This window comes from Varroa jacobsoni, unplaced genomic scaffold (assembly GCF_002532875.2).
Source record: "Varroa jacobsoni isolate VJ856 unplaced genomic scaffold, vjacob_1.0 scaffold_1203, whole genome shotgun sequence".
Lineage (NCBI taxonomy): Eukaryota > Metazoa > Arthropoda > Arachnida > Mesostigmata > Varroidae > Varroa > Varroa jacobsoni.
Window position 1 is genome coordinate 174,973 of NW_019214105.1, and position 25,367 is coordinate 200,339.

General features: G+C 39.3%; 3 protein-coding genes across 7 annotated transcripts; 2 read left to right on the forward strand and 1 right to left on the reverse strand.

Annotated features, from left to right (window-relative positions):
• Positions 1-30: 30 nt before the first annotated feature.
• On the forward strand, positions 31-4,609 carry Slh (sec1 family domain containing Slh). 2 transcript variants are annotated; one of them, XM_022845901.2, is made up of 7 exons: positions 31-206; positions 1,087-1,185; positions 1,410-1,532; positions 1,767-2,640; positions 2,949-3,487; positions 3,726-3,879; positions 4,204-4,609. In XM_022845901.2, exons 2-7 carry the CDS (start codon positions 1,087-1,089, stop codon positions 4,344-4,346), a joined length of 1,932 nt encoding a protein of 643 aa, XP_022701636.1. In that variant the 5' UTR covers positions 31-206; the 3' UTR covers positions 4,347-4,609. The 2 variants fall into 2 exon arrangements, with proteins under 2 accessions (XP_022701636.1, XP_022701637.1); XM_022845902.2 differs by having other exon boundaries at positions 41-206; positions 1,767-2,610.
• LOC111267603 (WD repeat-containing protein 70) lies at positions 4,597-8,892 on the reverse strand. Its single transcript, XM_022845904.2, has 7 exons — positions 8,682-8,892; positions 7,804-8,132; positions 7,392-7,539; positions 6,753-6,997; positions 6,241-6,544; positions 5,694-5,899; positions 4,597-5,385 (listed from the first exon to the last, which is right to left on the reverse strand). The coding sequence occupies exons 1-7, from the start codon at positions 8,836-8,838 to the stop codon at positions 4,954-4,956; spliced, it is 1,821 nt and encodes a 606-aa protein (XP_022701639.1). The 5' UTR covers positions 8,839-8,892; the 3' UTR covers positions 4,597-4,953.
• trc (Serine/threonine-protein kinase tricornered) lies at positions 7,135-21,667 on the forward strand. Of its 4 annotated transcripts, none has more exons than XM_022845907.2 (4): positions 7,135-7,189; positions 10,248-11,194; positions 14,853-15,047; positions 19,655-21,667. In XM_022845907.2, exons 1-4 carry the CDS (start codon positions 7,150-7,152, stop codon positions 19,907-19,909), a joined length of 1,437 nt encoding a protein of 478 aa, XP_022701642.1. In that variant the 5' UTR covers positions 7,135-7,149; the 3' UTR covers positions 19,910-21,667. The 4 variants fall into 4 exon arrangements, with proteins under 4 accessions (XP_022701642.1, XP_022701644.1, XP_022701643.1 ...); XM_022845909.2 differs by lacking the exon at positions 7,135-7,189 and adding an exon at positions 9,087-9,565; XM_022845908.2 differs by lacking the exon at positions 7,135-7,189 and adding an exon at positions 9,087-9,458.
• Positions 21,668-25,367: the final 3,700 nt, after the last annotated feature.

Here is a 25,367-nt window from a genome sequence, read left to right on the forward strand (position 1 = left end):
GTATTGGCAGAATTTTAGTAGTGGCCATTTAGCCATTTAGCCAGTTTTTATTAATGTACTGTTTCGACGGACGTTAACTGACGGAACGATATTAAGTGTTCCACGTTACGTCTTCCAAAGTTGATGTGTCAATTGAGTGTGGAATGGTGAAGTTTTCCCGCTTTTTGGAGATGTTCTAGTTGAGGCGACTCTGTTCAGGTTTTACGGTAAGACCCAGTGATGTCTGCGGATTTGTCGTCCTTAGCTGTATTAACATCAATCTTAAAGTACCGTAATTGATGGCTGCATAGCGAACTTAGAATTTCACAATATATAACAATTGCACATATCGGCGGCCGATCGTATCGTAAACGATTGGATGTTTGCTTTTTATATTTAATCATTGCATCTTCTATTTCGATCGTTCTAGCAGATATTTCTCCGGACTATTTCAATGAGAGCTTTGAACAGCTTGCTAATGGCCGTTCCTTTGGTTTGTCAAGGCGTTCTTTTATCCATAGTGGCTATTTTATATCAGAACTTCCGTTAACTAACACAGCGTCTAGCCATAGCTAGCTGTCAACGAAATCTGTCGATGACATTTTTGCTACACCTATGTTAATATAAGCATCAAGTTAAAGGAAATGGAGAAGTCGTACACGAAGGCCCATCACTGTCAGACTTTTTGTAGCATTTGATATTTTTCTTAGGCTGAAAAAATCAGGGCTCATCCTCATTCCCTATCATAATGCTACGCGCCTTACTAAATTGTTGTATTATTACCATGAAACATCATTTAAGTCTGCTTCTGACGACACTTATTTATCGTAAAGTCGTTTTCGTTCATATTTTCCATACGCCTACTTGATCGATTCGGAGCATGGGGTATGTTTTGGATGCTTTTGATTAGTTGATTATCCCGTAGTAAGGTTGTGTCAATGGAAATTGCTTAGAAAGTAATTGTGCAAAGCATCGTATGGCAACCTAATGATAGTCAACGTTAACTGTTACGATCGCTTCCCTTCTATTTTATAGTCTTGCGTTCCTATGGTTTAGTCGAATGCTAAGACAACACCTTTAGTCATAAAGATTTTCGTACTGTTGCAGATGTCGTTAAATATCCGAGAGCGACAGATTGCCGCTCTCAAGCACATGCTCAATCTAAACGTGTCCCAAAAAGGGAAAGCCAATGAGCCCGTTTGGAAGGTACGTAAGATTAAATAGTTTACAGATTCGATATGTATGCCTACAAGTGTCTTTGTTTTGTAAAGCGATACTTTACGAAATATGAGGATCCAACAGCGAAGCTTCTTTTAGATCATAAACGAGCAATTTTTCTCATCTTACCTCGTACTAACTGACCTTGACAATTCGACAACGTTCTGTACTTGGGAATAGACGAGGTTTTTTAATGCGAACGTATATATCAGGTGCTGGTCTATGATCGTGCCGGCCAAGACATCATTTCGCCACTGCTGTCCGTGCGTGACTTACGTGATCTTGGGGTCACTCTACATCTCTTGATTCATTCTGACAGAGACCCTATCCCGGAGGTGAGTGTGAAACTTTAAATAATCTGTTAAAACAAAACTTGTAATTTGCCTCAGTAATGTTTTTCAACTCTTAGGCTATTCATATTGGATAGCAAAAATAGCCTATACGGTTATGACAGTTGTAGAAAGGAAAATTTGTATACATTCGGCGTACGTTCACTGAACTCGGTCCTTCTTCCGTCTCTCGTGATGTAATACTATCGTTATCTTCGGTTCTTTTAATCTGTGTGACAGGTTCCCGCCGTCTACTTTGTTGCTCCTAGTCAAGAAAACATCAGCCGCATTGGTCAAGACTTTCGCAATGAACTCTATGATCAATATTATCTGAATTTCATATCTCCATTGTCTCGCCAATACCTTGAAGACTTGGCTTTGGCAGCAATTAGCGCCAACTGTGTACAGAACGTGTCCAAAGTCTTTGATCAATATCTGAATTTCATCACAATTGATAATGACATGTTCCTGCTGAAGCAGCATGGCCGCGAAGAGGTTAGCTACTACGCACTGAATCGAGGCTCGGTCTCAGATATTGAAATGGATTCTGTGATGAATTCAATTGTCGACTGTCTGTTCTCGGTATTCGCAACCCTTGGTACCATACCATTCATTCGGGCTCCAAAAGGCAACGCGGCCGAAATGGTGGCCGAAAAGCTCGATAAGAAGCTCAAGGATAACCTGCGCGATATGCGGAACTCGCTATTCTTAGATATGACCCCTGGGCAGTTCTCGTTCCAAAGACCGCTCCTGGTCATCCTTGACCGAAGCATGGACATGGCTACCCCTCTCCATCATACGTGGACGTATCAAGCGTTAACCCACGATGTACTGGACTATAAATTGAATCGTGTTACGCTCGAGGAAGCTGTAGGGCCGCCAGGTCATCTCACCGGCACGAAGCCTCGTGTTAAGACACGCACGTATGATTTGAATGTGAGCGACAAGTTCTGGCAACAGCACAAAGGAAGCCCATTTCCAACAGTAGCTGAAGCAGTTCAGGAGGAGCTGGAAAAGTACCGTGCCTCAGAAAAAGAAGTCAAAAGACTTAAGGCTCAAATGGGACTTGATGGCGATAATGCTGGTAATTATGGCTCTAATCTAGGCAGAGCCGGTAATTAATTTTTTTTCAAATATTATAAGTACTGTATATGATTACTTTATATCCATCTGTCGCTCTTAGAGGCTTAGGTTACCGTCGCTGTCTCGCGAAGTTCACAAGTTACTACCCACTAAGCTCTCAACAGTCATAATCAGTAGAAACCTAAGCAATGTATCTGTTTGCCTACTCTTCTAGAATGAAGAATAAACGTGCACTATCTGCTTCTACGACATATACCTACGTGTGGGATAATTATCTGCTTCAATGTTGTATGCCTGAAATATTCAAAATTGTTGCTTGATAAACCATTCCGTTTTCAGATGAAGCAATGGGTTTGCTAAATGACAATACAGCTAAGCTAACAAACGCCGTCAGTTCCTTGCCTGAACTTCTCGAAAAGAAACGTCTGATTGATCAACATACAACGATTGCCACTGCGATCTTGGACGAGATCAAAGCTCGTAAGTTAGACACTTACTTCGAAATAGAAGAAAAGATACTCGGAAGGCAAACACTGGAGCGAAGCATACAGGATACGTTAGCCGATCCTCAGGCCGGCTCGCCATGCGATAAACTTCGTTTGTTCCTCATCAATTTCATTTGTAACCAGATATCGCCGGAAGAGTTTAAGGAGTACGAGGCACTCTTGGAAAAGGCTGGCTGCGATCTGAAAGCTGTTAAATACCTCAAAAGGTGGAAGGACTTCAGCCAAATGCAGGTGCAAGCACAGCAGGCGTATGCTGGCTCGGGTACGAAAACTGTCGGCATGTTCTCTAAACTAATGTCACAAGGAAGTCAATTCGTTATGGAGGGGGTCAAGAACTTGGTAGTAAAGAAACACAAACTACCATTGGCTAGAGTGAGTATCAAGCTTTGGTAGGGAGGCATGATAATGATTGTCTTACTTGGTCATCTAACTGAATCGTATCTACTATTTTAATCTCACTTGAATACGTTGTGTAAACCTCATACACAATCACATTTGACACATGATCTCTATTATCCATGCAAACTAACTTGTCTACGTAAGGTTGAGGTTAACATATTACGGCCCGGTTGATAGTAACATTAAAATTGCTCTTTATGCTTGATTTCAGATTGTAGAATCTTTAATGGACTTAAAATCAGGACCGGACACTGATGATTTTCGTTATTTTGATCCCAAGCTTCTTCGAGGATCTTCACCCGAGTTTGGGGCTAGTCGCACACAGACGCCGTTTTATGATGCGATTGTGTTTGTTGTTGGTGGAGGTGACTATATTTATCTTTAATCATTTGTGTTCGCTTTACTCGATGAAATATTTTTCAAAGGAATTATTTACTCAAACCTTTTCATCACTTTTCATAAGATTCGTTAACCTTCACATTATGACTAGCGAAGTAGCAATGTCAGTTCAGGAATATCATTATGCAATTAGGATCCCGAAAACGGTGAATCATAAATATAGAAATCTGATTGTAAGGAACTTTACTGGTCTTTGTATTATCACGAGACCAAACATTTTTCTTTTATTTTCGAGCTCGCTGCATTCTATAGCTCTGTCTAAGCTCAGTAGGATTTCCCTTCCGTTGCAGGTAATTACATTGAATACCAGAACCTCATTGAGTGTATGCGGACGAAATCGACTCCGCGAAACGTCATCTACGGCTGTACAGAACTAATGAACGCTCGACAATTTGTACAACAACTTAGTTGTCTAGGCGACGAAATTAACTAATGAGTAATGGAGGCCTTTCAATCTATTATCGGCAACGAACAGATGATATCATGAAGCGGTCCTAGAGAGAAAATTCAAGTTAGAAATCGTATTATTTTAATAAATGAGAAATAACGATAATAACATAAACGGCTCCTATATTTGTATATTTTCAATAATACTCGCAAACATAATAGCTATGGCAATAGTAAAAATAAAAAGAGGGAACCTAGTTTTAGAATCTCTAGAAGTTTAAAGAAAAATAAAAAAGTTATGTTTGCATATGTTACTGTCCTGTATATATTATACAACGACGAAGATAATGGTATGAACAGTAGGATAGATGTCATTGTATATACATAAATACAATTACAAGGAGACAATAGTGCATATGTTTTGTGGAAGATTCGGCTGGGAAAAATGGTGGAAAAGAAAAATATGTTCCGGATATAAACTATTTTGCTCGACTGAAGAGAATAACCATGAAAACGAAATTTGGTTGATCGAAAAGTTGAAATCAGTTTTACAAATCGACACCAAACCAGCTTAGCCTGGGATATTATGTATGCAACACATGCCATTACTTTATCTTACTAATGTTCTTATATTACAAAATTATATTGATGACTTAAACTGGTTTGGCCTTTTTCAACTTCGGTTGGTCATCGCTTTTTTCGTCAATACCCTGCGGCACCGCCTCAAACACTGGTTTCGGCTGCGTATGTTTGTAAGCAGGGCTGACCCAATAAGGATTAGCGGCAGCTGCTTCGGCATGCCTCAGCAGAGCTTCGCGAGGGTCTTCACTTTCGTCTATCACTCGATCACGAATTCCCAATTGCCGGACAATGAACGACGTATGCGTGTTGCCGCCCGAGGCAATCCGTCCACCAGCGCCAGGACCTGTCACTGGCAACTCTGGTCTTCGAGACTTCACCGGATCTTTTCGATCTAGTTCTTCGCGTTTACGCTGAAGTTGCATTTTCTCGTCGCGGAATAACGGGAGGGCGTGTGGTGTTAAAATCTGCGTTGTAGTAACGGACTCCATTTGCTTACGTTTCACCTAAACCAAGCGAGACAAAGCAGAACGAGTCAATTGAGAAGGTTGGTACACGTGTAGGTTCTTGACTTGATCCAACAAGAAATAGCTTTAAATGATGCCACGCAGGATGGCGTTGCATGATGCTTTAAATGATGCTTTCAGGGCTTTAGATTAATTTCGGAGAAGGGTCACTATAAAGTATTTGGATTTTTATTTTTTATATCCATTAAGCACTACAGGACACACATATACAAGATATATTACAAGTTACAATAACTAGCATTCATATCGGCGTCAACTTTTATAGTGCATCTTTGAGCGACACATACCTTCGTTTTTCCAGCGCAGAGTAGGGCTCCGTTTCTTGATTGTTTTTCATCGTATAACACTTTCGTCAGACCGTTACTGAGGCCTATTACCAACTGATTAATTTTGGGATGCCACCGAAGACGAATAACTGAGGCTGTTTCTGGATGTGACTCGACCTCATCAAAAGTTAGAGTATCAAATACTTTCACATGAGCAATATGTCCGCCTGTTATGATTAAAAAAGTTAATAAAAAAACCACTGTATAAAAATACGGTATTAATGAGATTAAAGATTCCTCTAGATAGCACAGAACTAATATAGGATACACGTTAACTTCTTCTGTTAGCTGTTCTTTTCTCAACGCAAAAATAAAAGACACACAAAGAAAAACAACACTATGGAAAAACTAATGATATAACGGTTGAATGTATGGCTATGATCCAACCAACCAGGGGTGTCAGGTTCAAGACTTATCGATGACAGATACTACACGACAGACGTGACCGAGTGAAGAAACCCATCAGTATTTCGATGACCACAAAAATGTTGGTACCGTAGATTCTCACCCTTCTCGAGCGTGGTCCCGGTAAGTACGAGTTTGTCGTTGGGATTAAAGATTGCATCCGTCATAGAGTATATATTGTTCAGTCCATTGAAGACATGAAGCGGCCTTTTTATATTGCGTGCATCCAGCAATGCCATTCGATCGTCAAGGCCGCGAGTTAATAGTCGATTTCCGCAATACGAATAGCAAATGCTAGTCACATCGTTGCCCTTCGCATGAACATTGCGGCAAAGCTGGGACGTATTGACAAAACTGCGTCGATGATCCCAAATCTGGATAGAACCGTCATTACAAGCGGCAGCGCACTGTAACAACGACATTTTAGAAGTGGAAAAAATACGAAATGAAGAGATTCACATCAGTAGAATTGGTTTGACCTTACAACTATGTAAGTTGGTGGTATCGTTTAACTTGATCAACAGATGTTTTTAGGAATCAACTACTAGTTAGGTAAATCAGTAACAATTCAAGTGCTTACACACTTGACTTACCCAATTGTCCGTACAAACTTACCCAATTGCCGTCTTGACTATAGCAGCAAGCAGTGGGCACAGCTCGTAATCCACCCTGCTGGCGAGGCTTCATGATCGCTTTATGTTTCCCCCCGACAACTGGCGTATTCTGCGAGTCCCATAGACGCACCGAGCCGTCGTTTGAGCACGTCATAAATTCAGCTCGCTGACGAGGATGCCAACGACCAGAATTGCACATCGCGGTGTGACCACGCGTCTTTCCCATATCCGTCAGGTACATATCACCTATTATCGACAAAAGCAACAACAGCGGCGATATTAGAAAGTAGAACAATAGAAACTGTGAAAAAGAACAGCTAAAACCGCCACCAACTGAATATTTGCAGCAAAAAATGCCAATGAATGAGTTTAGTGAGCTTATGCTCAGCAAAAGTAACATGACTCTGATGGTTTGTGTAGCCCGTATCAGGACTAAAGGTCGGTACATTGATAATTTGTTGAGGAAGATTAATAATATAGGCAATAATAAATATTATGACTCAATAGAGACATTATGACATAAAAATGTGAACGAAAGTCTGTGACTATTTCGTTCTAAACACGTAGACGCGAAATGAAACAGATAGCGAACTTGTTATCTTTATGTAGCATATAGATATCCATATATAATAGTTGTTACCTTTAGGACATTCCATCATTGAAAGTCCGTCTCTGTCGAGGACTTTTGGTTGCGAATTTCCTGACACAACTAGCACTGCTTCTCCGGTGCAGTTGAAGTCCAAATCGCGAATCTGATGACACTCGCATGGTTGCAGCGTGCGGAATGGCTGGAAAAATGTACATGTAAGAAAGCCAGAAACCGACAAAGTTTAGAGATAAATAATATATTAGCTCACTATCATACCTTATTCCATCTTTTCTAAGAAATAATCACTTTGCCGTAACTAGTAAAATGGCCGAACGAATAACTAAACCCCAAAGCGCAAGCAGAATAATATTGTATTCAGTTTTTCATTGTTCTGTAAACAAAATATGATTTTTTGACAAAGCAAAAAAAATTCTGTTTTATTGCAGTGGGAGATGTAACTTGCCCTGAAGGTGGCATCCATTCCAGCGAAATCCCATAGAGCCACTTGATAGTCATATCCTCCAGTAACCATCCGCGAACCGTTGGGATCGAGCCCAAGTGCCGATACTGGCTTCAGGCCATGTTGAAGTTCAAGTATCGACCGATGTGGGAGAGTGCAACGATATTCCTCATCTTTTTCTTCGTTGTCCTCTGAATCAGATTCTACTGACTCCGCAAGGTTCGATGGGGGCAGTGGTCCTATAACATCTGAGTCAGAGCCATCAGAGCTATAGTCTGTAGAACCACTCATCTGTTTTTGATTTCTGAATCCTGATGGTCCTGCGGGTGGAGCTGGTGTGTTGGGATCCGGTGCATGTTTGGAAAACAAATGCATTTTTTTATATTAGTTGTGCCATGTTTGTCGCCCATTCAGATTTGCTGTGCTACAGGTTTATCAGTGCCGCTCACATGAAAGGTGACAAAAGAAAGATTTAACGTAATACACATAAACGAAAGTGAATTTCGCATAACGGCAATAATACCAAATAATGCCTTTCACAATGCAGGGCTGATATTATGTTTATCGTTATGATTTCTTATGAAATCTTATGATTTACAACACTTTCGTTTTACGCTTACGTATAACAAAAGTAACTAGTTATTTTTGAGCTTTAATATTAATTAAGTATTACGTACAATACGGAGTACCCTTCTTCACAAGATTTAGATCTTGACGATAACTAACGATAACCACCTATTTATGTTAGTTGCTATGAAAACGAAAAATTCATTCCACCTTTTTAGAACACAAGATATAATTACACATATGCTTAAAACGTGACCCAAACACTAGAACATCGTATTTTGTTCACGAGCACTTTTCTTTCCTTGCTAACTAACCTTCGTCAGAACCCTTTTCAGGTTGTTTGCAGACCTCCTTGGCAGTCTGTCTCGCTTGTTCGAACACGGCACTAAGATCAAAGACTCGTGCCTTTTTATCGGCATTTTTTCGATGGGCCGGTGTTTTCAGCGAGCTACCGTCTTCCTTCCATGACATGATTCCCCACGTTATGTGGATAACGTTTGTTTGCTTGTCGACATCTGTTAGAGCCGCATAGAAGGTTCAGTTCAATCATCGAGTATAATTTTGCCGCCATCAAGTGAACCAACGCAGCCAAGCGAAGCGTAAAACCTTCTTACATTTATCCGTATCAGCCTCGATAATCTTCAGCCATTTCCGATGTTCTCTCCCGGGCTTACCTTAAGGTCGCCCTTGAAAAGCGGAGCTTCTATGGCCACCAGCGACAGCTGCGGTCGCCGCCGTTCTAAGGAGAACTGCAGCGGCACCAGTACCCATTAGTATCTCAGCTGTGCTTCGTGCTAGGACACAATCGGCGCCTGTTAGTAGAGCTAAGCTCTATCGATGCGCCCATTCTGCTCACTGTTGGGACTAAAACCAGTGTACAACCAATCTTCGACAACAAATCGCAGCACATTAAAATGGGCTAAACTTCTAATTGCAACCAACTATCAACACAACACAAGGCATTTAGAGAATTACGCCAAAGGGACGGCTGTCGGATGTTCAGCTGATGTGAGAGATTCGCAACATTTTATTGTGCATTTATTGACCCTAGGGCAGCAGCAGTATCACCATGTTCATACGATCTATAAACGGTAATAGCGGAAGTAGTTATTCCACTGGAAGAAATTTTACGAACGGAGTTTCTGTGTTTATCCCGGCGTGCGTGCGTTTGTCTATCTGCGACTGTGCATGCAAAACGGTGCGTTGAACTGTAGTCCTTTAGGTTTTCGCTTTGGAGCAGCAAATCGAAGCACAAGTTCAATAACGAACTTAGAGACTCTGGAACTGCTTATCTGTCTATCTATGCAACTCGATTGTATTAGTGGCCGCACCAGTGGTGGTAGACAACTTCGTCGCATTATAATTTTTCGTCGGCTAGTCGTTACCGATATAATGAACGTTGCAATTGGCTCGCAAAAGGTTCTGTGTCACTGACAAATGGCCCAGTAGTAGCAGTAGCTTTACCATATGAGCTACAGAGTATCTAATTTTTCTTCTAAATAGAGAATTGTATTATTTCGGTTGACGGTTTTGGTGATTTCGCGGTAGGTGAAAAGCCACTATGTGTACGTCCAGCTCGCTTTTGTAGGAAGTTTTGTCACGCTGAGGAGAAAAAAGCAGTGAAACATTTGTTAGTTGCTCGATAGTTCGGGAGTTGAGTGAACTGTACAAGAACCATTTAAGTTAGGCATTAAGGATAGCAAAGTGCATCCAAAGTCGATAAACCGCAATCCTATTGTAAGACGGGGACTGCGTTACAGCTGTGCACGGTACGGCTGCTTGTTGCGTTCTTGTCTTCGAGGGGGGGGGCAAGGGGATGGCTAGCCCGAGCTCGTCAACGGGTTCGACCCCGTTCGATCCTAATCATCCTGTATTTTCAGGACACACACTAGACAAGGCTACAAAAGCGAAAGTGCACTTGGAGAACTACTATTCGAATCTTGTCAGTCAGCACATTGAGCGACGGACGCGCCATGAGAAACTCGAGGAGTCGATGGCCGAAGAGGGCATATCCGAAGAGCAGAAAAAAGAGGTGCGCGCTCAGCACTCGGTAAAAGAGACTGAGTTCCTTCGATTGAAAAGGTCACGTCTCGGTGTCGATGACTTCGATCCGCTCAAGGTAATCGGCAAGGGTGCCTTCGGCGAGGTTCGACTTGTACAGAAAAAGGATACTGGACATGTCTACGCTATGAAAATTCTACGAAAAGCAGATATGCTGGAAAAAGAACAGATTGCTCACGTGCGCGCGGAACGAGACATCCTCGTCGAGGCCGATCACCAGTGGGTTGTTAAAATGTACTACAGCTTTCAAGACGCCATCAACTTGTACCTGATTATGGAGTTTCTACCTGGTGGTGACATGATGACGTTGCTCATGAAGAAAGACACGCTGTCGGAAGAGGCGACGCAGTTCTACATTGCAGAGACAGCTTTGGCGATTCAGAGCATCCACCGGCTTGGATTCATCCATCGGGATATCAAACCTGATAACTTACTCTTAGATGCGCGGGGCCACGTAAAGCTGTCCGACTTCGGTTTATGCACGGGCTTAAAAAAATCGCATCGTACAGAGTTCTATCGTGACCTATCACAGGCCAAACCCTCAGACTTTATGGATTCGAAACGACGGGCTGAGAGTTGGAAGAAAAATCGGCGCCAGCTTGCATATTCGACTGTTGGAACGCCGGATTACATCGCGCCAGAGGTATTCATGCAAACAGGTTATACGGCTGCCTGTGATTGGTGGAGCCTTGGCGTGATTATGTACGAAATGCTTATAGGTTACCCACCATTTTGTTCAGAGACGCCACAGGAGACGTACCGTAAGGTAAGCTATTATGTTATGTCATGTAGTTGCAAAATAATAGGTGGCACAAAATAATAATGGCAAAACTTGGCTTAACGTTGGCTGTGGTAGTGCGTTTTCTTTTAAGATAACAAATCAAAACAATAATATTAGAAAAAACTCTATTGGAAGTAGAGCCATGGTATGTGCAAACTGGTATGTTCGAATTGGGAAAAACTTACGCGGGTTGTTTTTAGTAAAAAGCATATAGTCATCGGCTGCTTCTGGTTTCGGACAAAAGATAGTACTGTCTAAAACAAAGCCACAAGAAGGTCATTGCAAACAGCAATGTATCGTTTTCGGAATTTACGCGAAGATCACGCATAACCCAATTTTTCCGCCCTGAACAACCCCCACGAAGATTTAACATTATTTTTGTCTTAATTAACTATCTTATTGCCAGTTCTCACGGTGGAAACCTCAAAGCAAGATTTTCTGAAATGAATTTAATTTTTAAATGAATTTTAGATCCACAAAGTTTTAAAAGCCATCAAAATAGCTCAAAAAAACATTTGTCATATGCTTAAATTTTCACTACAGAAATTAAGTAATTTACGAAAAGAGAATGCAATTGCAAATCAGGTCGTTCAATAAAGTTACAAGGGTTAGCTTTATTGAGACTTTTTACGTCTTTCTGCGCCTTTTAAACTTTTTTGGCCGTTTTGAACCCTAAAATTTGGGAACTTTTAGCCTGATATTAGCCAGAAATTTAAGTTCGAAATATCTCGTATATAGCGTATTTGACTGACACTCAAGCAGTTTGTCCACCAGTAGCGCTTGACGTACGGTTGCTATAAAAAATTATTTGGATATTAAGGATGGAGTATATCGACAATAATTAGGTAGCGATTTATGTTCCAAATGAACGGTATAATCATAATAGATAAAAATAAATTATGTAATAGCAACCGTTAGGAGTAACACTTGTAGCACACGCAAAGAATCATTTGTTTGATTTAGAAAGAGTCTCAGAAATGAAGCCTAAGGGGAATTTTCAATTTAGACGTACCTATGATTAGAAGCATAGATTATGCGACGATTTTTTATGGCTGGCATATTTTTTTATTGTATCATCCTGTTCAAATAGAAAATTCAGGGTTCTATTCGTAGCCTGCGCTTTTTTACTGTTCAAATTAACGTTTTTGTAAGATGGTCACTTATCTATTCAATGTGTTTATGCCAAGAATATAGGTTTATTGCTATATAAATTTTTAACCAAAACCTCTGGGATTCGCTATTCAATTTACTTGTTTAACGTGTTCGTTTGTATATTATCGGAGAAATGTTAAAAAACAACGATATCCAGCGTTGCAATGTTGGGTCGTATGTGTGGGCAGTTTGAAAATGGCTATAAAAAGTTTTGAAGTTCACAAAACTTAAATTTTTGCCCCTGCGAGATAAAGACGATAAGTTATGGAGATACAAGAACGCCTTCAGACGCGTCCTGTCCATCAAAACAAAACCACCTTAGTGCAAATGCCGAACAATCCAGAGTTCTTTAGAAGCGGTTTCTCGAGAAATGAACTCATTGAGGGATCTGATAGCTACCTAAATTTTATCTGCTATTTCACTAAAACATAAAATAATGTGTCTTTGTTGAACATTTGAGCGGTATGTCATACGACAAAGTTCAAACCAACACCAGATAGTTAATCGAGCCACTCTGATCATTTTATCATTGTTCTTTTAGAAATAACTCCATTATATTGAGGAGCATTTATGCTCGGAGGCCTTGCATTCCATAATGCACATAATGATTTAGCTAAAAAGTCCGTCCTAGATGTCCTAGATGTTATTACTATTATTAGTGAAAACACGATTAAGTGTGAGTGTAGATAGCAATCGGATATTAAATCTAATAAAACATTCTATCAAAATAAAATCGTGTAGCTTACAAAATACCACAGCAAGTATTTCCCACTTACGAACGGCTGTTTCAAGCATGTTATGCATAAGTGTCTCGTAGGGCGACATGTTTAGTCATCAACCATGTGACAGTTGAAATACTTTTTGCTACAGGGCTGCGAATCCCTCAGTTTAATTACAGTGTTCAGTATTTGATTTAATAATACTAAGATTAGTTTGGGTCTTTTAGGCTGATCGGCCGACATGTTGCCATTGAGCCTTCAGTAGGGGTGTACGCATACATAAAATTGTGTTTTTCAAATAAGTATGCATGTATGTGTACACCCTTAGTAGTGGCTCATTTGGTCAATCACGAAGCTGCATGCGCAAATAAACAGCTGTGTGCTATAATAACGCATTATGCTTATTAAAAAAAGAGCAATATTCACATGAAGTCGAGTTGTTCTCTGAGGATCACTATGTATCAGTGTAAAGCTAATGGTAAATGTATGATTCCGTTTTCGTTTGGCAGGGAATCTTTATGCGATAATTGAAAATCGTCATTTAACAACAACCTGTTCCCACGCTTGTTTTTCATATGCAAGTTCTCAAACGTTGAGGGCGTCCCAAGATTCTGATTTGTAACTGTGCCTGTTGGATAGTAATAATAATGATAATAATATGCGGGTGCACTGCGCAACGATTTCTCGATCGGGGAGGTTGCACACGAATATTTCCCGTGAAACTATACGGTGTAACATTTGTGTAATGATTACTGAATTTCATATGTAGATCAGACCATTGATCAACGATCGCTTAATGCTAGGCATCATTTTATTTTATACGTGTTTATGATGTGCGGTAGAACGGCCAGAATATATCTTCTGACACTTGGCAGTACAGGTAAAGTATGGCGTCGTTTATGCATTGCGTCTATTCAATGCGAAGCGTCTGTGTGACATCGTCATTATATTAAATGTTTGCGAAGCACTATACAGCCACACCTTGCATCGTGGTCGTTTTGGTTATATTTTGAGATTTTGAGGATTTTTTCGTTATCAGCAACAGAATTTATTACAGGTCTATTAGTTAGGTTAGTTGGATTTGCGGCCATAGACAACTGAGCGTACATGCTAAATGGAGACCATAAAGACTTATGCTAATCAAATCAGAAAGACGCTAGCGAACGTTAGTAATATCATTGGGTTTTGACCTTGCGCATGAGAGCGAGGAACCGCCATGTTAGGTAACGAGCGTCTGCGGCCCAATTTTTTACTTGGAACTGTAAGTCACCATGAACGTGTTATAATATAAAGTACATTGGACACGACTCATTAAGAGGCCACAATCTTTTGAGAGTAATTGTTTAATTAGTGTCACAGTTGATTTTCGTTATGTTAGTTTTCGAAGTACAGCACCCGAATACTTTGGGTCGGTGCGCTTTTGTTGCTTGCTAAGCTGAATTGAAGAAGGTTCAATAATAAATGCTGACTTAATTCTGTACTTATCAACACAACCAGCGTACCAAGTAAATTACAGCTTAAACGAGCGGCGTAGAGACTATCATACTGAGAACTGTGAATTAGACCAATTTATTTTCTACGAATATTACGTAATTGACCTCTTCGCGTTCTTTCGAAACCAAGTTCCACTCGAATTTCAAACAAGATTTGAATTCACTATTTACTAATTTACTTTAACCGAATTCTAATTAACTATTACTCAGTCAAAAACAAATCAAACAAGTTCACTGACTACCCGAATTTCTGCGATTGTCTATTTCGGCAACTTTCAGGTAATGAATTGGCGCGAAACTCTCGTGTTTCCACCTGAGGTACCAATTTCCGTAGATGCCCACAGCCTCGTGACGTCGTTATGCAGTGATGCGACTGTGCGACCCGCAACATTCGGTGACATCAAAGAGCACCCGTTCTTTCGCGGGGTCGACTGGGAACATATTCGTGACCGGCCAGCTGCGATACCTATTCGAGTAAGGCAGAGGGAAAGAAATGACGTGATCTCAGCGGCAGTAGGATGGGCTAGAGACCAACTTTATTGGAAAGCACAAACATAGACTTTTCCGGTTAAAATCTCTTCAATTAAATTTTACCTGATATATAATATGCCTAAACAAGCCGTTTACACTTCAAAGTTAGACTTTGTTACTAAGTACATTTACACAAGCGAATGAGATGTGTTCAAAAGATGATATTAGAGCAGGGGTCTGAATTTGTAATTGGTATCGGTATTAGGGACGTTGGCTATGAACATGCTTCAAAATAATGCGATATGTAGCACAGCGAGGTAAATTATGGCAGTTGATGTTTCCACTCTCCAATTCTATATTAACAACGTAATGGATGTTCCAGAAAATGGCGTATCTGTACGACATCAATCTTTTAACTATTCGGACGCGCTGCCTTATTAAACTTATTTTGGGCTATTACATCGTGTCCAGTGCAGAGATGTTTTATATTTTGAGACCTAGGTTACTGATTATAGGTAGCTCTTAACGCACCATTTTGCATAACGTTAAGCCGGTAAATGTCCAAGACGTTTACCAAATACAAGACACATTGGCTGAGGGTATCGCAGTTGGTAAAAAGACTCTGTTAGTGATGGGTGTAGAGGTTGCTTGTCTTCAATGGCTTCAATTCATAGGCTTAGATGACATCGTGCATACATTTATACGGTTTTTAAGGGAACTTGCCGAAAGTAGCATTAGTTAGGGCAGATCAAGATTATACTGCAGTACTAGCGCCTGTGTCTACAAAATATGAGTCAAAAAATAACTTCCCATCTAGTACTACATATTCTACTGTTCTAAGTCGGCAGTAAAGCATTTGAACAATTAGTTTATCTAATGAAATCGTCTTTTCATCTGAATATATGAGAGGACTTAAGTCAAAGGGATAAGATATTAAATTCGTTACAAGAAGCTATTTTGAGTTTTTGTATTTTTTTAGCAGATTTATAGTACTTAGCGTGTTCTTTATCGTCAAAATACTTTTCTTCGGATTATTTTCAACCATATATATTTCTCACAAAGTATATGATAAGATAGTAGGGTACACATTGTTGCGTAACTGAGTTATGACAATATTTAAGCCGATGAACTAATAACTTTAGACGCTCCGCCTGTTCATCTGAATTTGATAGCCACCACAAGAAGACACTTCAGAAGATACATGACCGACAAATGACTCAGCAGTTGGTCGTTAAGATGGGTTGTAGCCCCACGTAAATACTCTCAAGACCTTGATTTACCGAAAACTTAGAGCTCGGATACCCCATGAACTTGCTGAATCCAATAAAATTGAAGTCTTTACATACTAGCCGCTGTCGAGCGTCACGCGGCCACAACGACCGATTTTCACACGTAACCAGCGATAAGAAATGACGTCTGTACGTCAACATGAACTAGAAATCCAAATGGACAGCTACAGTAAGGAAGCTAAGGCCCACCAGATTTTCATTCAGAAAAAAATTTATGCAAGGTTCTGATTTACTGGAAATCGATTCGTACGAACCAGACAGTAATGAGCACCTTTATTTAGCCCAGCTGGATCGAATCAGGTTAACCTACTCCGTGACGACGCAAAGCTACACACGGCGAACGTCGCTAAGACTACCCTCCTGGATTTAAAAAATATTTAGATTTCGTTGCGCTTTCTATATTCCTTGGACTCTGCGCCGAACGATTCTTCCTTTTTTTAGTTCAGTTGGCAATCACCTTCGTGATCTTACCTTTGACATAGATCAGTAACTCAAAACGTTGTTGGAATACTTCTTCGAGATGAAACCCGCAACTTTTTGACGAAATGGTCTAGATTTAATAGAAAGGTGGGAAAAAATCCTGAGCGATGACAGATAGTATATAACGTAATAGCTTATTGTTATAACAATCAACGTAGTGTTTTCGCGAAAAAATTGCGGGAATTTACTATCCAGCTTAATGTATATATATACGTATTATTATGTAATTATATATTAATATATAAATTATATTATTATATATATGTATATATAATAATAACAAGGCATTGTCTACTTACATCAAATTCGAGCGTTCCCAACGCGATTACAGAGAAATGTGTATTATTATACGAGATGAAAGCAATATAAATTTTGTCATAACGGACACACATATATCAGTTACACCTGGCGGCAAGCGTTTTCTTTCTAGAACAAACTCATTATGGCGACAGGGACTCTTTTTTAAAATACGAGCGAAAATCAGCTCTTGTTTAATGTGTTCATCCCTGACAAAGTTCACCGAACTTTTAGCTTCGTTGACTACCCGAAATTGACAGTTCAGTGCGTTGTGATTGACCGCATGGCTGTTGAGCAGACAGAAGCAGGTTCTTGTATACCATAGAAGAAGGAACACAACCCCGAGTGCGCTGTTAGGATGTTATAACTAACTAAACAGGCGCAAAACTGAATTTTAAACGCTCTTGATTTTTCGATGCGTCCCCGAGGTGGCGCAATGCTAATACCTACTGGACTTGGTTTTGCAATAGGCGCAATTCAAAACGTCTAGGCCTACCATTGCTCGAATCACTCATCCACACTTAAGGTATAAAACGCGAAAGTAAATTACAAGGGTCATTGCTGTTTCTTCTCAGATTCAGAAAAAAAACCGCATTGCGAATAGAGTCAAAGTTCCAGCAGATGTCCATGTCGTGACCAGTGAATGAGACATCGTACAGACATATGATGCGCGTTATTTAGATGTACAAAAAGCTTTTGTGAAATTGTCAGTGGTTACTGTGTCCAGTAGTACGTCATACTTTTTTCGACGAAGTGGCTGATGTGGTTATTTGAGTAAATTAGTATAAGCCTGGCAGATTGAGGATATGACCTTCTGGCAGCCTAGCACATCGAATTTAAGTCCGCTCGTCTGAAGCGAAGATCTATTAAATCTCGACAGCAAGAATGCTAGCCCGCTTTTTGGCGCAATTGAAAAAAAGCAAACGAAGGTATGGATAGAAAGACTTGAGGCCTGAGTTGAAACCAAATCGAAATAAAAACCGAGTTGAACTAATCAATTCAAGTAAAAATAACATTGAATAAACACTTAGATCAAGGATGTTCCTGTCAACACACGTAAAACGAATTCACCCAAAGGTCTGCCTTAGATGCAGCGGATCGTAAACGGGCGATACAAAAAAATGTCTCAGTTTACTTCCAGTGATGTACTGCATCAAACAATCAATCAACATTAATTCGTTACTTTTCGCCGTTTAATGGACCATTGCTTGTGTGAACTGAAAGGCTGAATCAATGTCAATTTCATTCGTGTGTAACTAGCATGTGACTATAAACGTGGAGGATAGGATATAATAGGATTCAATCGTAGATCAGTCTGCATCTGCTGGGCAAACTTCATTTCTGATATTGGTGCATGCTATTCGATTAATCGCTTATAAATATACACACAGTTCGAATGATATCGAGCAGTTTAACTGAGTTTACATCAATCGTATCGGATATATTTACATACAATGCAATGCAGGCCCTGGGACAAAGATCTTCTGTGATATTTTGCTCCTAGATTTAGCCACATGATACGGGAAATCTATTGACATAGGTAAAAAATATCGAGCAAGCAATTTTTTTCGGAAATTTGGTCATTTCTCAATCGGCCACTTTGTACAGCGCTATATTCCGTGCTTTAAGTATTTGAATTTCCTTTTCTGACACATCCATGCAATTAAAAATTTAAAAAAAAAGGGAAATTGCCAGATATTGTAAAATACCTTGTAAGGCATGTTGTTTTTCTGGCTTTTAGTAGATCCAGTAGTAAAGGAATTTACTGCTGGTGGGACAACTGCGTTCAAAAAGTAGTTGCGATTCGAGATAGCTAATAGCGTTATAGAGCTCTTTCACAGTGTTCGAATGTTCACCAAGTGCATATTGATCCTCGCTCTCCTTGAATACTACGAATGGCTTAGGTTCGCACTAAAACAGCTACCAAAATATTTTTCTTGGTTTTTTTTGCTCTTCTGGCAGGAAAATATACAAATTCTCAATGAAAACGTTTTTACAGTGTATTAAAGACGACGCATTCGTAAGACCTTGGACTGAAACCTGACTAAGATTCCGGCATTCTCTAAAGCAATTTAATCTAACCGATATAAAAGAAGAGTGCGAGCTGTTTGCTTCTTCAGAATTGGTGTTTCTGCTAGCCCACGAAACTATTAATTTAATCTAATTATCTTACGCTGCTTATAAGCAGGCATATATTTTACGTATTTAAATATATACGTTAGTTACCCTCGTATTGTGCAACTTAGTCGACATGGCTTTTATCATCGCTATTCGTAGCGTCAAAAGCAGTTAGTTTCAAAGGATGGAGAAACATTTTTTGCCTCGTGGCTCACATAGCTCAATCCCAACGGAAGGTGATAATAAGCTAACCGTAAATCCAACGGGTGGTGACGTCTACATTGACAATGTCACATCTGACCACCTAATGACGGTAAACAAAACAAAATATCACGGGTACCTGCGTGCAGGATGTGTAGGCCTTTTTTTGGCTCCTATCTAACAGTTTTATTCCATTGTTTGTTTTGCTGATGGCTTGTCCTATAGGTGAAAAGTATAGATGACACATCCAACTTCGACGATTTCCCCGATGTCCAGTTGAAAATCCCGTGCGCTCCAAAGGATGAGAGCCCGGGCACAATAGCAACCGCTGCTGCGGGTGGTCCAGGCGGGCAGAACTATAAAGACTGGGTATTCATCAATTACACCTTCAAACGGTTCGAAGGTTTAACGCAGCGCGGGAATAAGAAGTTAATGACGGCGTTTAGCGCGGCACCATCTGGCTCATCGCCATCGAGCTGAACTTCAAAGCTGACAACATAATTTTGACAATATCAACAACCTGTAAGCATCCATCTCTAGTCAGCCGACGAAAAGAAGTTTCGTTAAAAAGAAGCCGCATGTCCAAGAAGGATCTTAAATGAAGGAGGGCAACATTACAACAAACTGCAAACGAATGTCCAAGAAAGCAATAGCAGTTGGTACCTAATTATCTATATCATCAGTCTAAGCGAATAGATCACAGTTTGGCAGAAGTGATTAGTAAACAGGCACATATGAGAAGTGCAATCAAGTGCTTGCCGTGCTTCGCGACCCAATGCCACATGGCATGCAGATCATAAGTCCTCCCTGAAAATACAAAGAATACAGAATAATTACTATACAAAACTACACACAAGTATATAGGAATCTACACATTACATAAGTGTAGCACACAAAAAAGAAGGAGGTGAGCAGACGGTAATAAGTAATCGGACCCGAATAAATTTTTCGAAAATGCGTGCCCGTTGTCCCAATAAATGAAATCAAGATATTATTGACTAGTATTCTTATCTTCCTTGAAAATAGCTGTGAAATCTTAACGCAAACCTAGCTAATGAATGGATGTGAACAAGTGAAGAGAGCTTTCCTGCCTTCGACCAACAAACGGCAAGCCAATGGGTAGCAGATGACGAAGTAATGCGGAATAGCGAAAAAAAATTAATGATATGATAAGACATAATAATAACACTAATAAAAATAGCATCATAATGGTTATAGTGATGATAATGATGATTATGCGAGATATGGCAAAGCTCGCTAGGGGAAGTCAAGCCGAGAAGCCGCGGTGTTCCAAAGGAGGACGAACTATGTCATTTCAGCGGGGAAGGTATATATACATAGGGCCAGATGATAGGCGCATACTGTTAGAATAAAAGACGAGTATGACTAAAGCTATGCGAGTTTGAAGTCTATATGGAATGTTGCGGAAGACATAAAAGAGAGGCAAAAAAACAGAATATCCGAAAAAGAGGGTATAGATCGCACTGAAGGCTGCAGTTGGAGCGTTTGTTTGGACAATGAGGAGTCATAAAAACGTAAAAAGGAGAAACTAAGGCAATATCATCATACGCTGCGGGAAGTGTTATTTGTATGCGATGAGGAACCGAAAGGATGTTGAGGATTGAAAAACGATAAATAGACTGCTGAAAGGATATGGCCTGCCTGACACTAGGTCGCACCAGCAGCGCGGATGGTGGGATTCCTGTGTGAGGCTGACGTGCTAGCGGCATGAAAAGCAAGACATGCGTTACGTACTGTTAACACAAACGATCTAATCTTTTTTTTGTGTTTTTTGGTTACGCGATGTGAGCAAGACAACAGTCAACAACCCTCAATGAGTAGAAGAATAATAACGGATATGATGATGATCTCACGCGCAGTTTTATAGCGAAAATACTACACATGTAGGCCTTCGCACATGGATAGCATACGGAATCAGGGAGGAATGTCATTCCATAGAGAACACTCGTTGATTCAGGGTTGGGTATGAGTCCGAGATTTAAGGAGATAATGGCTCAACTACGTATAAAACTTTTTCGATACTGTACCTCCAGAAAAAGCACTGGCGGTTCTCTTACCGATCTTATATCTACCTATACATAGTGTGTAGGTTAAAAAGGCAAAAATACAAGTAGACCGGATTACATAACGATGCAGATAAAACATAAGGACAATCTGTGTGCCTACGTTTGTTTCATAGAAAATAAATTCGATGCGTTGAGCTAAAATGCAAAGTCACTAGAAGGAATTTTATATATAAAACTCCTTCAAAAAACAAAGAAAACCTAATAGTTACGATATTTTTATGAGGGTATAACGGTAGATGATTCTAGTACAGTTACTTTTAAGTTCTGATATACGCGGTTGCTGAAAAACCGAAAGCAGCGATTGTTAAAAATGCTAGTGCAAACAAAATGGCGCAAGGAGCAAATAAGTAATCACGACGGCAGCATTCATCTTCTGCATAGAATACAGTTCATAGTTGTATCTCCCGCTTTGACTACTCCATTTTTGGAGGTGGTAGTTCTCCCCTGTCTCCATGGACTTTATCGATCCAATGTTTGTCTGGATTTCGAAAACTGGAGTCAGAGAAGTTTATTATCTCTGTCACTATGTACAGATTGGGGCAAACATCTTACAACTCTTAAGCGACGTGACGTTTGTAAGAAGAATGGCTAGGGCCATGCGGTTTGTATCAGCAAAAATATGAGGTTTATATAAATAAAACACATGGTTGTGATAGGCGCAGCCCTGCCACGCAGTTTTTACCAAGAAGCAAGACACAACAAAACGTCAAGCCAATACGGCAAATTACGTCGACAAAGAAGAATGGTCATGAGAAACATGATTTAGCAAACCAGAGCGTCACACCCAATGTTTACCTCGAGTTTACTTAAGCTATCTTTATGTTATTGCTATTTTTTTAAGAGTAAGTAAACCGTACTTTTTAAGGTGGGTCTAGGTGAGGAAGGAAGATAATTTTATTCTTCCACTTACACTCCAAACTAAATGATGATTAATTTTATTAGAATACACTGTAACACAATACTTAAGAGAAGATGTCTGCTCGATATTGGAGTCGATGAGTGGAAACGAATAGAAAACCAAGAGGTAACACGAAGTGTTTGTCGTTCAGAAAAGAAACGGAAGCAAAGTCTGAAGATCCCGTAATGTATTAGTGAATCCATACAAATGCAGCTGACATTAGTATTGCCACTCGGGCCACTTACCTTCGAATATGTTGAACGTAAGCTTTAAATACCCTAAATACTTTACGCTACGTATATCGGGCTTGCCTAGATGGACTGTAAATTCATGACTCGTTTATAAGGACCAGCTTGAGGCATCTTTCTTGACCGATGGTTCTTTCCATAGCGCATTTCTAAGCCGAATGAAGTAACAAGTTGACCATAATGTACAGATATCATTCTTTGTTCTGTACGTGATATAGCACGAAAACTCTGTTTTTGTTGGAGCTGTAAGCTGAGCGTCAGCAATCACAAAAGTCAGATAAAAAAAAACGTGTCTATGCGCAGTCAACATAAAAAAATGGCTTGGTTCACGTATAAGTAGATTTATATAGTATCTTGTTCGAAGAAGTCTAGCTCTTAAGGCGCTTTACTGTTTTTCATGCTTGCCTACCTTTACTAAATCTAGAAGTGATCTAAATGACAGCTTGTGAACGTGGAAAGTTAAGTTGGCGAACCAGTACAGTCATTCAGAACGTGGAAGAGTTTGTTTGGCTGTTATTTTTCAGAGACAAAACATAATCCCTGAGAGTGTAACATAGAAAGGGCATAGAAAATAGCATACATAGAGAAAAGATGCATATCCTAGATTAAAAAAAATAATAATTAATAATAAAATTAGATTTTAAAAAGATGGGTGGCCAGAGTAAATCTTCCGTACTGATACGACCGTATCTTCAAGTTAACAAACGAATAAGGAAGGGCATTCAGTTAAAGCCTGAATATTCTTAAAGGGCCGGTCGCATAGATAATAATAGTGGTTGATTTTATCTTCATCAATATGATGTAGTTATCAGTGGCTCTATATTAAAATAACTATGAGAAGAATAATAATTATTATTACTACCAGAAGAACATAACGACAATAAATTAAGGTTAATAAGTACTACGGATGAATTTTAAAGTGTTTGTTGCTCACATTTATTTGTAGAATATATATATATATATATATATATATATATATATATATATATACATATATATATATATAATAGAAGGCTCAGTATTATACAAACGAAGGACAAACAAAGCTGTATTAGAGAATATGAGTTGAACGTGGTTGGCGATAGAACAAGCGCGATGACCTTATTATTCTTGTCGGTGCCCTTGCTTGTGTTTGAAGTTTAATCATAACCACTTTCTTCTAATCTAGTTGCGTTTCCACAGTTTCTTAGGCCACTCAGCTGAAATGCCGTTGATGCCGAACTAGAAACAAAACCACTAATCACAGCTACACTTATTTCATACAATATAAATTAACTTCTAAATTATTTCTCTAAGATATTTTGTTATTTATTAATTGTATACTAAAAAATAATGCTTTTATTATTATAGTAGCTCTTACTCGGCTTGGATAAGTACTGATTCTCACACTCTATTTGGACATACATTGTTGCCTCCAGAGACAAAACTTGCATCGTAATACTTGTGTTACGGAGGCAGATTTTATCTTTCTGAAAAATGATACTTTAAGCTTTTACCTTATTTCAGGCGTGATGCGTGATAGATCGCCGCTCAGTTCGACTAGAATATGGAGTATTAAGTATATACATAGTTCTACGTGAATACATGGGGGTCGTTTGAACTGCCGCAAAAACGATGCAGAAACTGAGACCTCAACGATATATATGTATAGATATAATTATTCTGGTTAATAATATAAAGCACTGAAGGAATGAATAATAAAGATATTAATCAAGTTTAGAAATCACTGCATCTGTTAACTACAGTTAGCTATAGGTACCTATTCAGGAACATTACAATTACATTAATATGCATTATCTGTTAAATGTAACGCATTGTCCTTGTAATGCAGAGAACAGTTATTCCGATAAAATATTTTTTATTCCGATAAAACGTTTTGTCATAACAATGAATACTTCAGGATACCAGTGGCAGAGAACCGCCTTATGTCCAAATTTTTGTTATATGCTTCAGTCTGATAGGCATGTGGTAGGCCTTAAAGACCCCAAAAATGATGCTAAAAACACTTTGTTTACAGATTTAACGTATATAGCGTAAAGCTTTCATAGGGAGCTGTAGCTAAGAGTCTTCTTCCAGTTTTAGGCTTTATGAACAGAATAGATCAGCCTCAAAAAAATAAATATACAGACAAATCTGAGAAAACGGTACCAAGAAATAGATCATCTATAGCAGCAGCCTCACAAACACAAGTCAAGGCACTACGGTGCTTTATTAAAAGTAAAAATTATCGTAGTAAGCTAGAAGCGTACTGTGTGTAGAGCATGATGTCTATTTGCAAAGACACGTTCTACTCTTTCAGAAACCGTGGCTTACATAAAATCGCTCTATTTTAATTTTATTGATGTCGTAACCGTACGTTTATGTAGAGTAACTTCACTTCTGCAGCGCGCTTTTTAACTAACACTGAATGATCAAAAACTTTTAAATAACAGATTGATAGACAAATACAGGATAATTTACCTATCATAAGAAGAAACTGCAGTAATGAATAATATATAAAATTATGTATCAGTTGGTGCCTGTCAGCTGTTCTTGAGTACTAAATCTGAAGTAATATAATATTTTATATATATAGAAACGGTCACATGACTGGTAGTGGCTTCAAAATGATACCAGCAAAAAAAGAACCGAATATATCTACATAAATAGTTCTTCATTACGAACCTTATACAGCCAGGATTTTACTTAAATAGAGCCTTACTAAA

Bases quoted from the DNA above. Each gene is read 5' to 3' on its own strand.
- Slh (XM_022845901.2), top strand. From the start codon at position 1,087: ATGTCGTTAAATATCCGAGAGCGACAGATTGCCGCTCTCAAGCACATG. The intron at 1,186-1,409 runs GTACGTAAGATT...CGTATATATCAG, and splicing joins CCAATGAGCCCGTTTGGAAG to GTGCTGGTCTATGATCGTGC. The intron at 1,533-1,766 runs GTGAGTGTGAAA...TCTGTGTGACAG, and splicing joins ACAGAGACCCTATCCCGGAG to GTTCCCGCCGTCTACTTTGT.
- LOC111267603 (XM_022845904.2), bottom strand. From the start codon at position 8,838: ATGTCATGGAAGGAAGACGGTAGCTCGCTGAAAACACCGGCCCATCGA. The intron at 6,998-7,391 runs GTAACAACTATT...TGTCGATAATAG, and splicing joins AATGATGGAATGTCCTAAAG to GTGATATGTACCTGACGGAT. The intron at 6,545-6,752 runs GTAAGTTTGTAC...TCGTTGTTACAG, and splicing joins ATAGTCAAGACGGCAATTGG to TGCGCTGCCGCTTGTAATGA.
- trc (XM_022845906.2), top strand. From the start codon at position 10,184: ATGGCTAGCCCGAGCTCGTCAACGGGTTCGACCCCGTTCGATCCTAAT. The intron at 11,195-14,852 runs GTAAGCTATTAT...GGCAACTTTCAG, and splicing joins CACAGGAGACGTACCGTAAG to GTAATGAATTGGCGCGAAAC. The intron at 15,048-19,654 runs GTAAGGCAGAGG...CTTGTCCTATAG, and splicing joins CAGCTGCGATACCTATTCGA to GTGAAAAGTATAGATGACAC.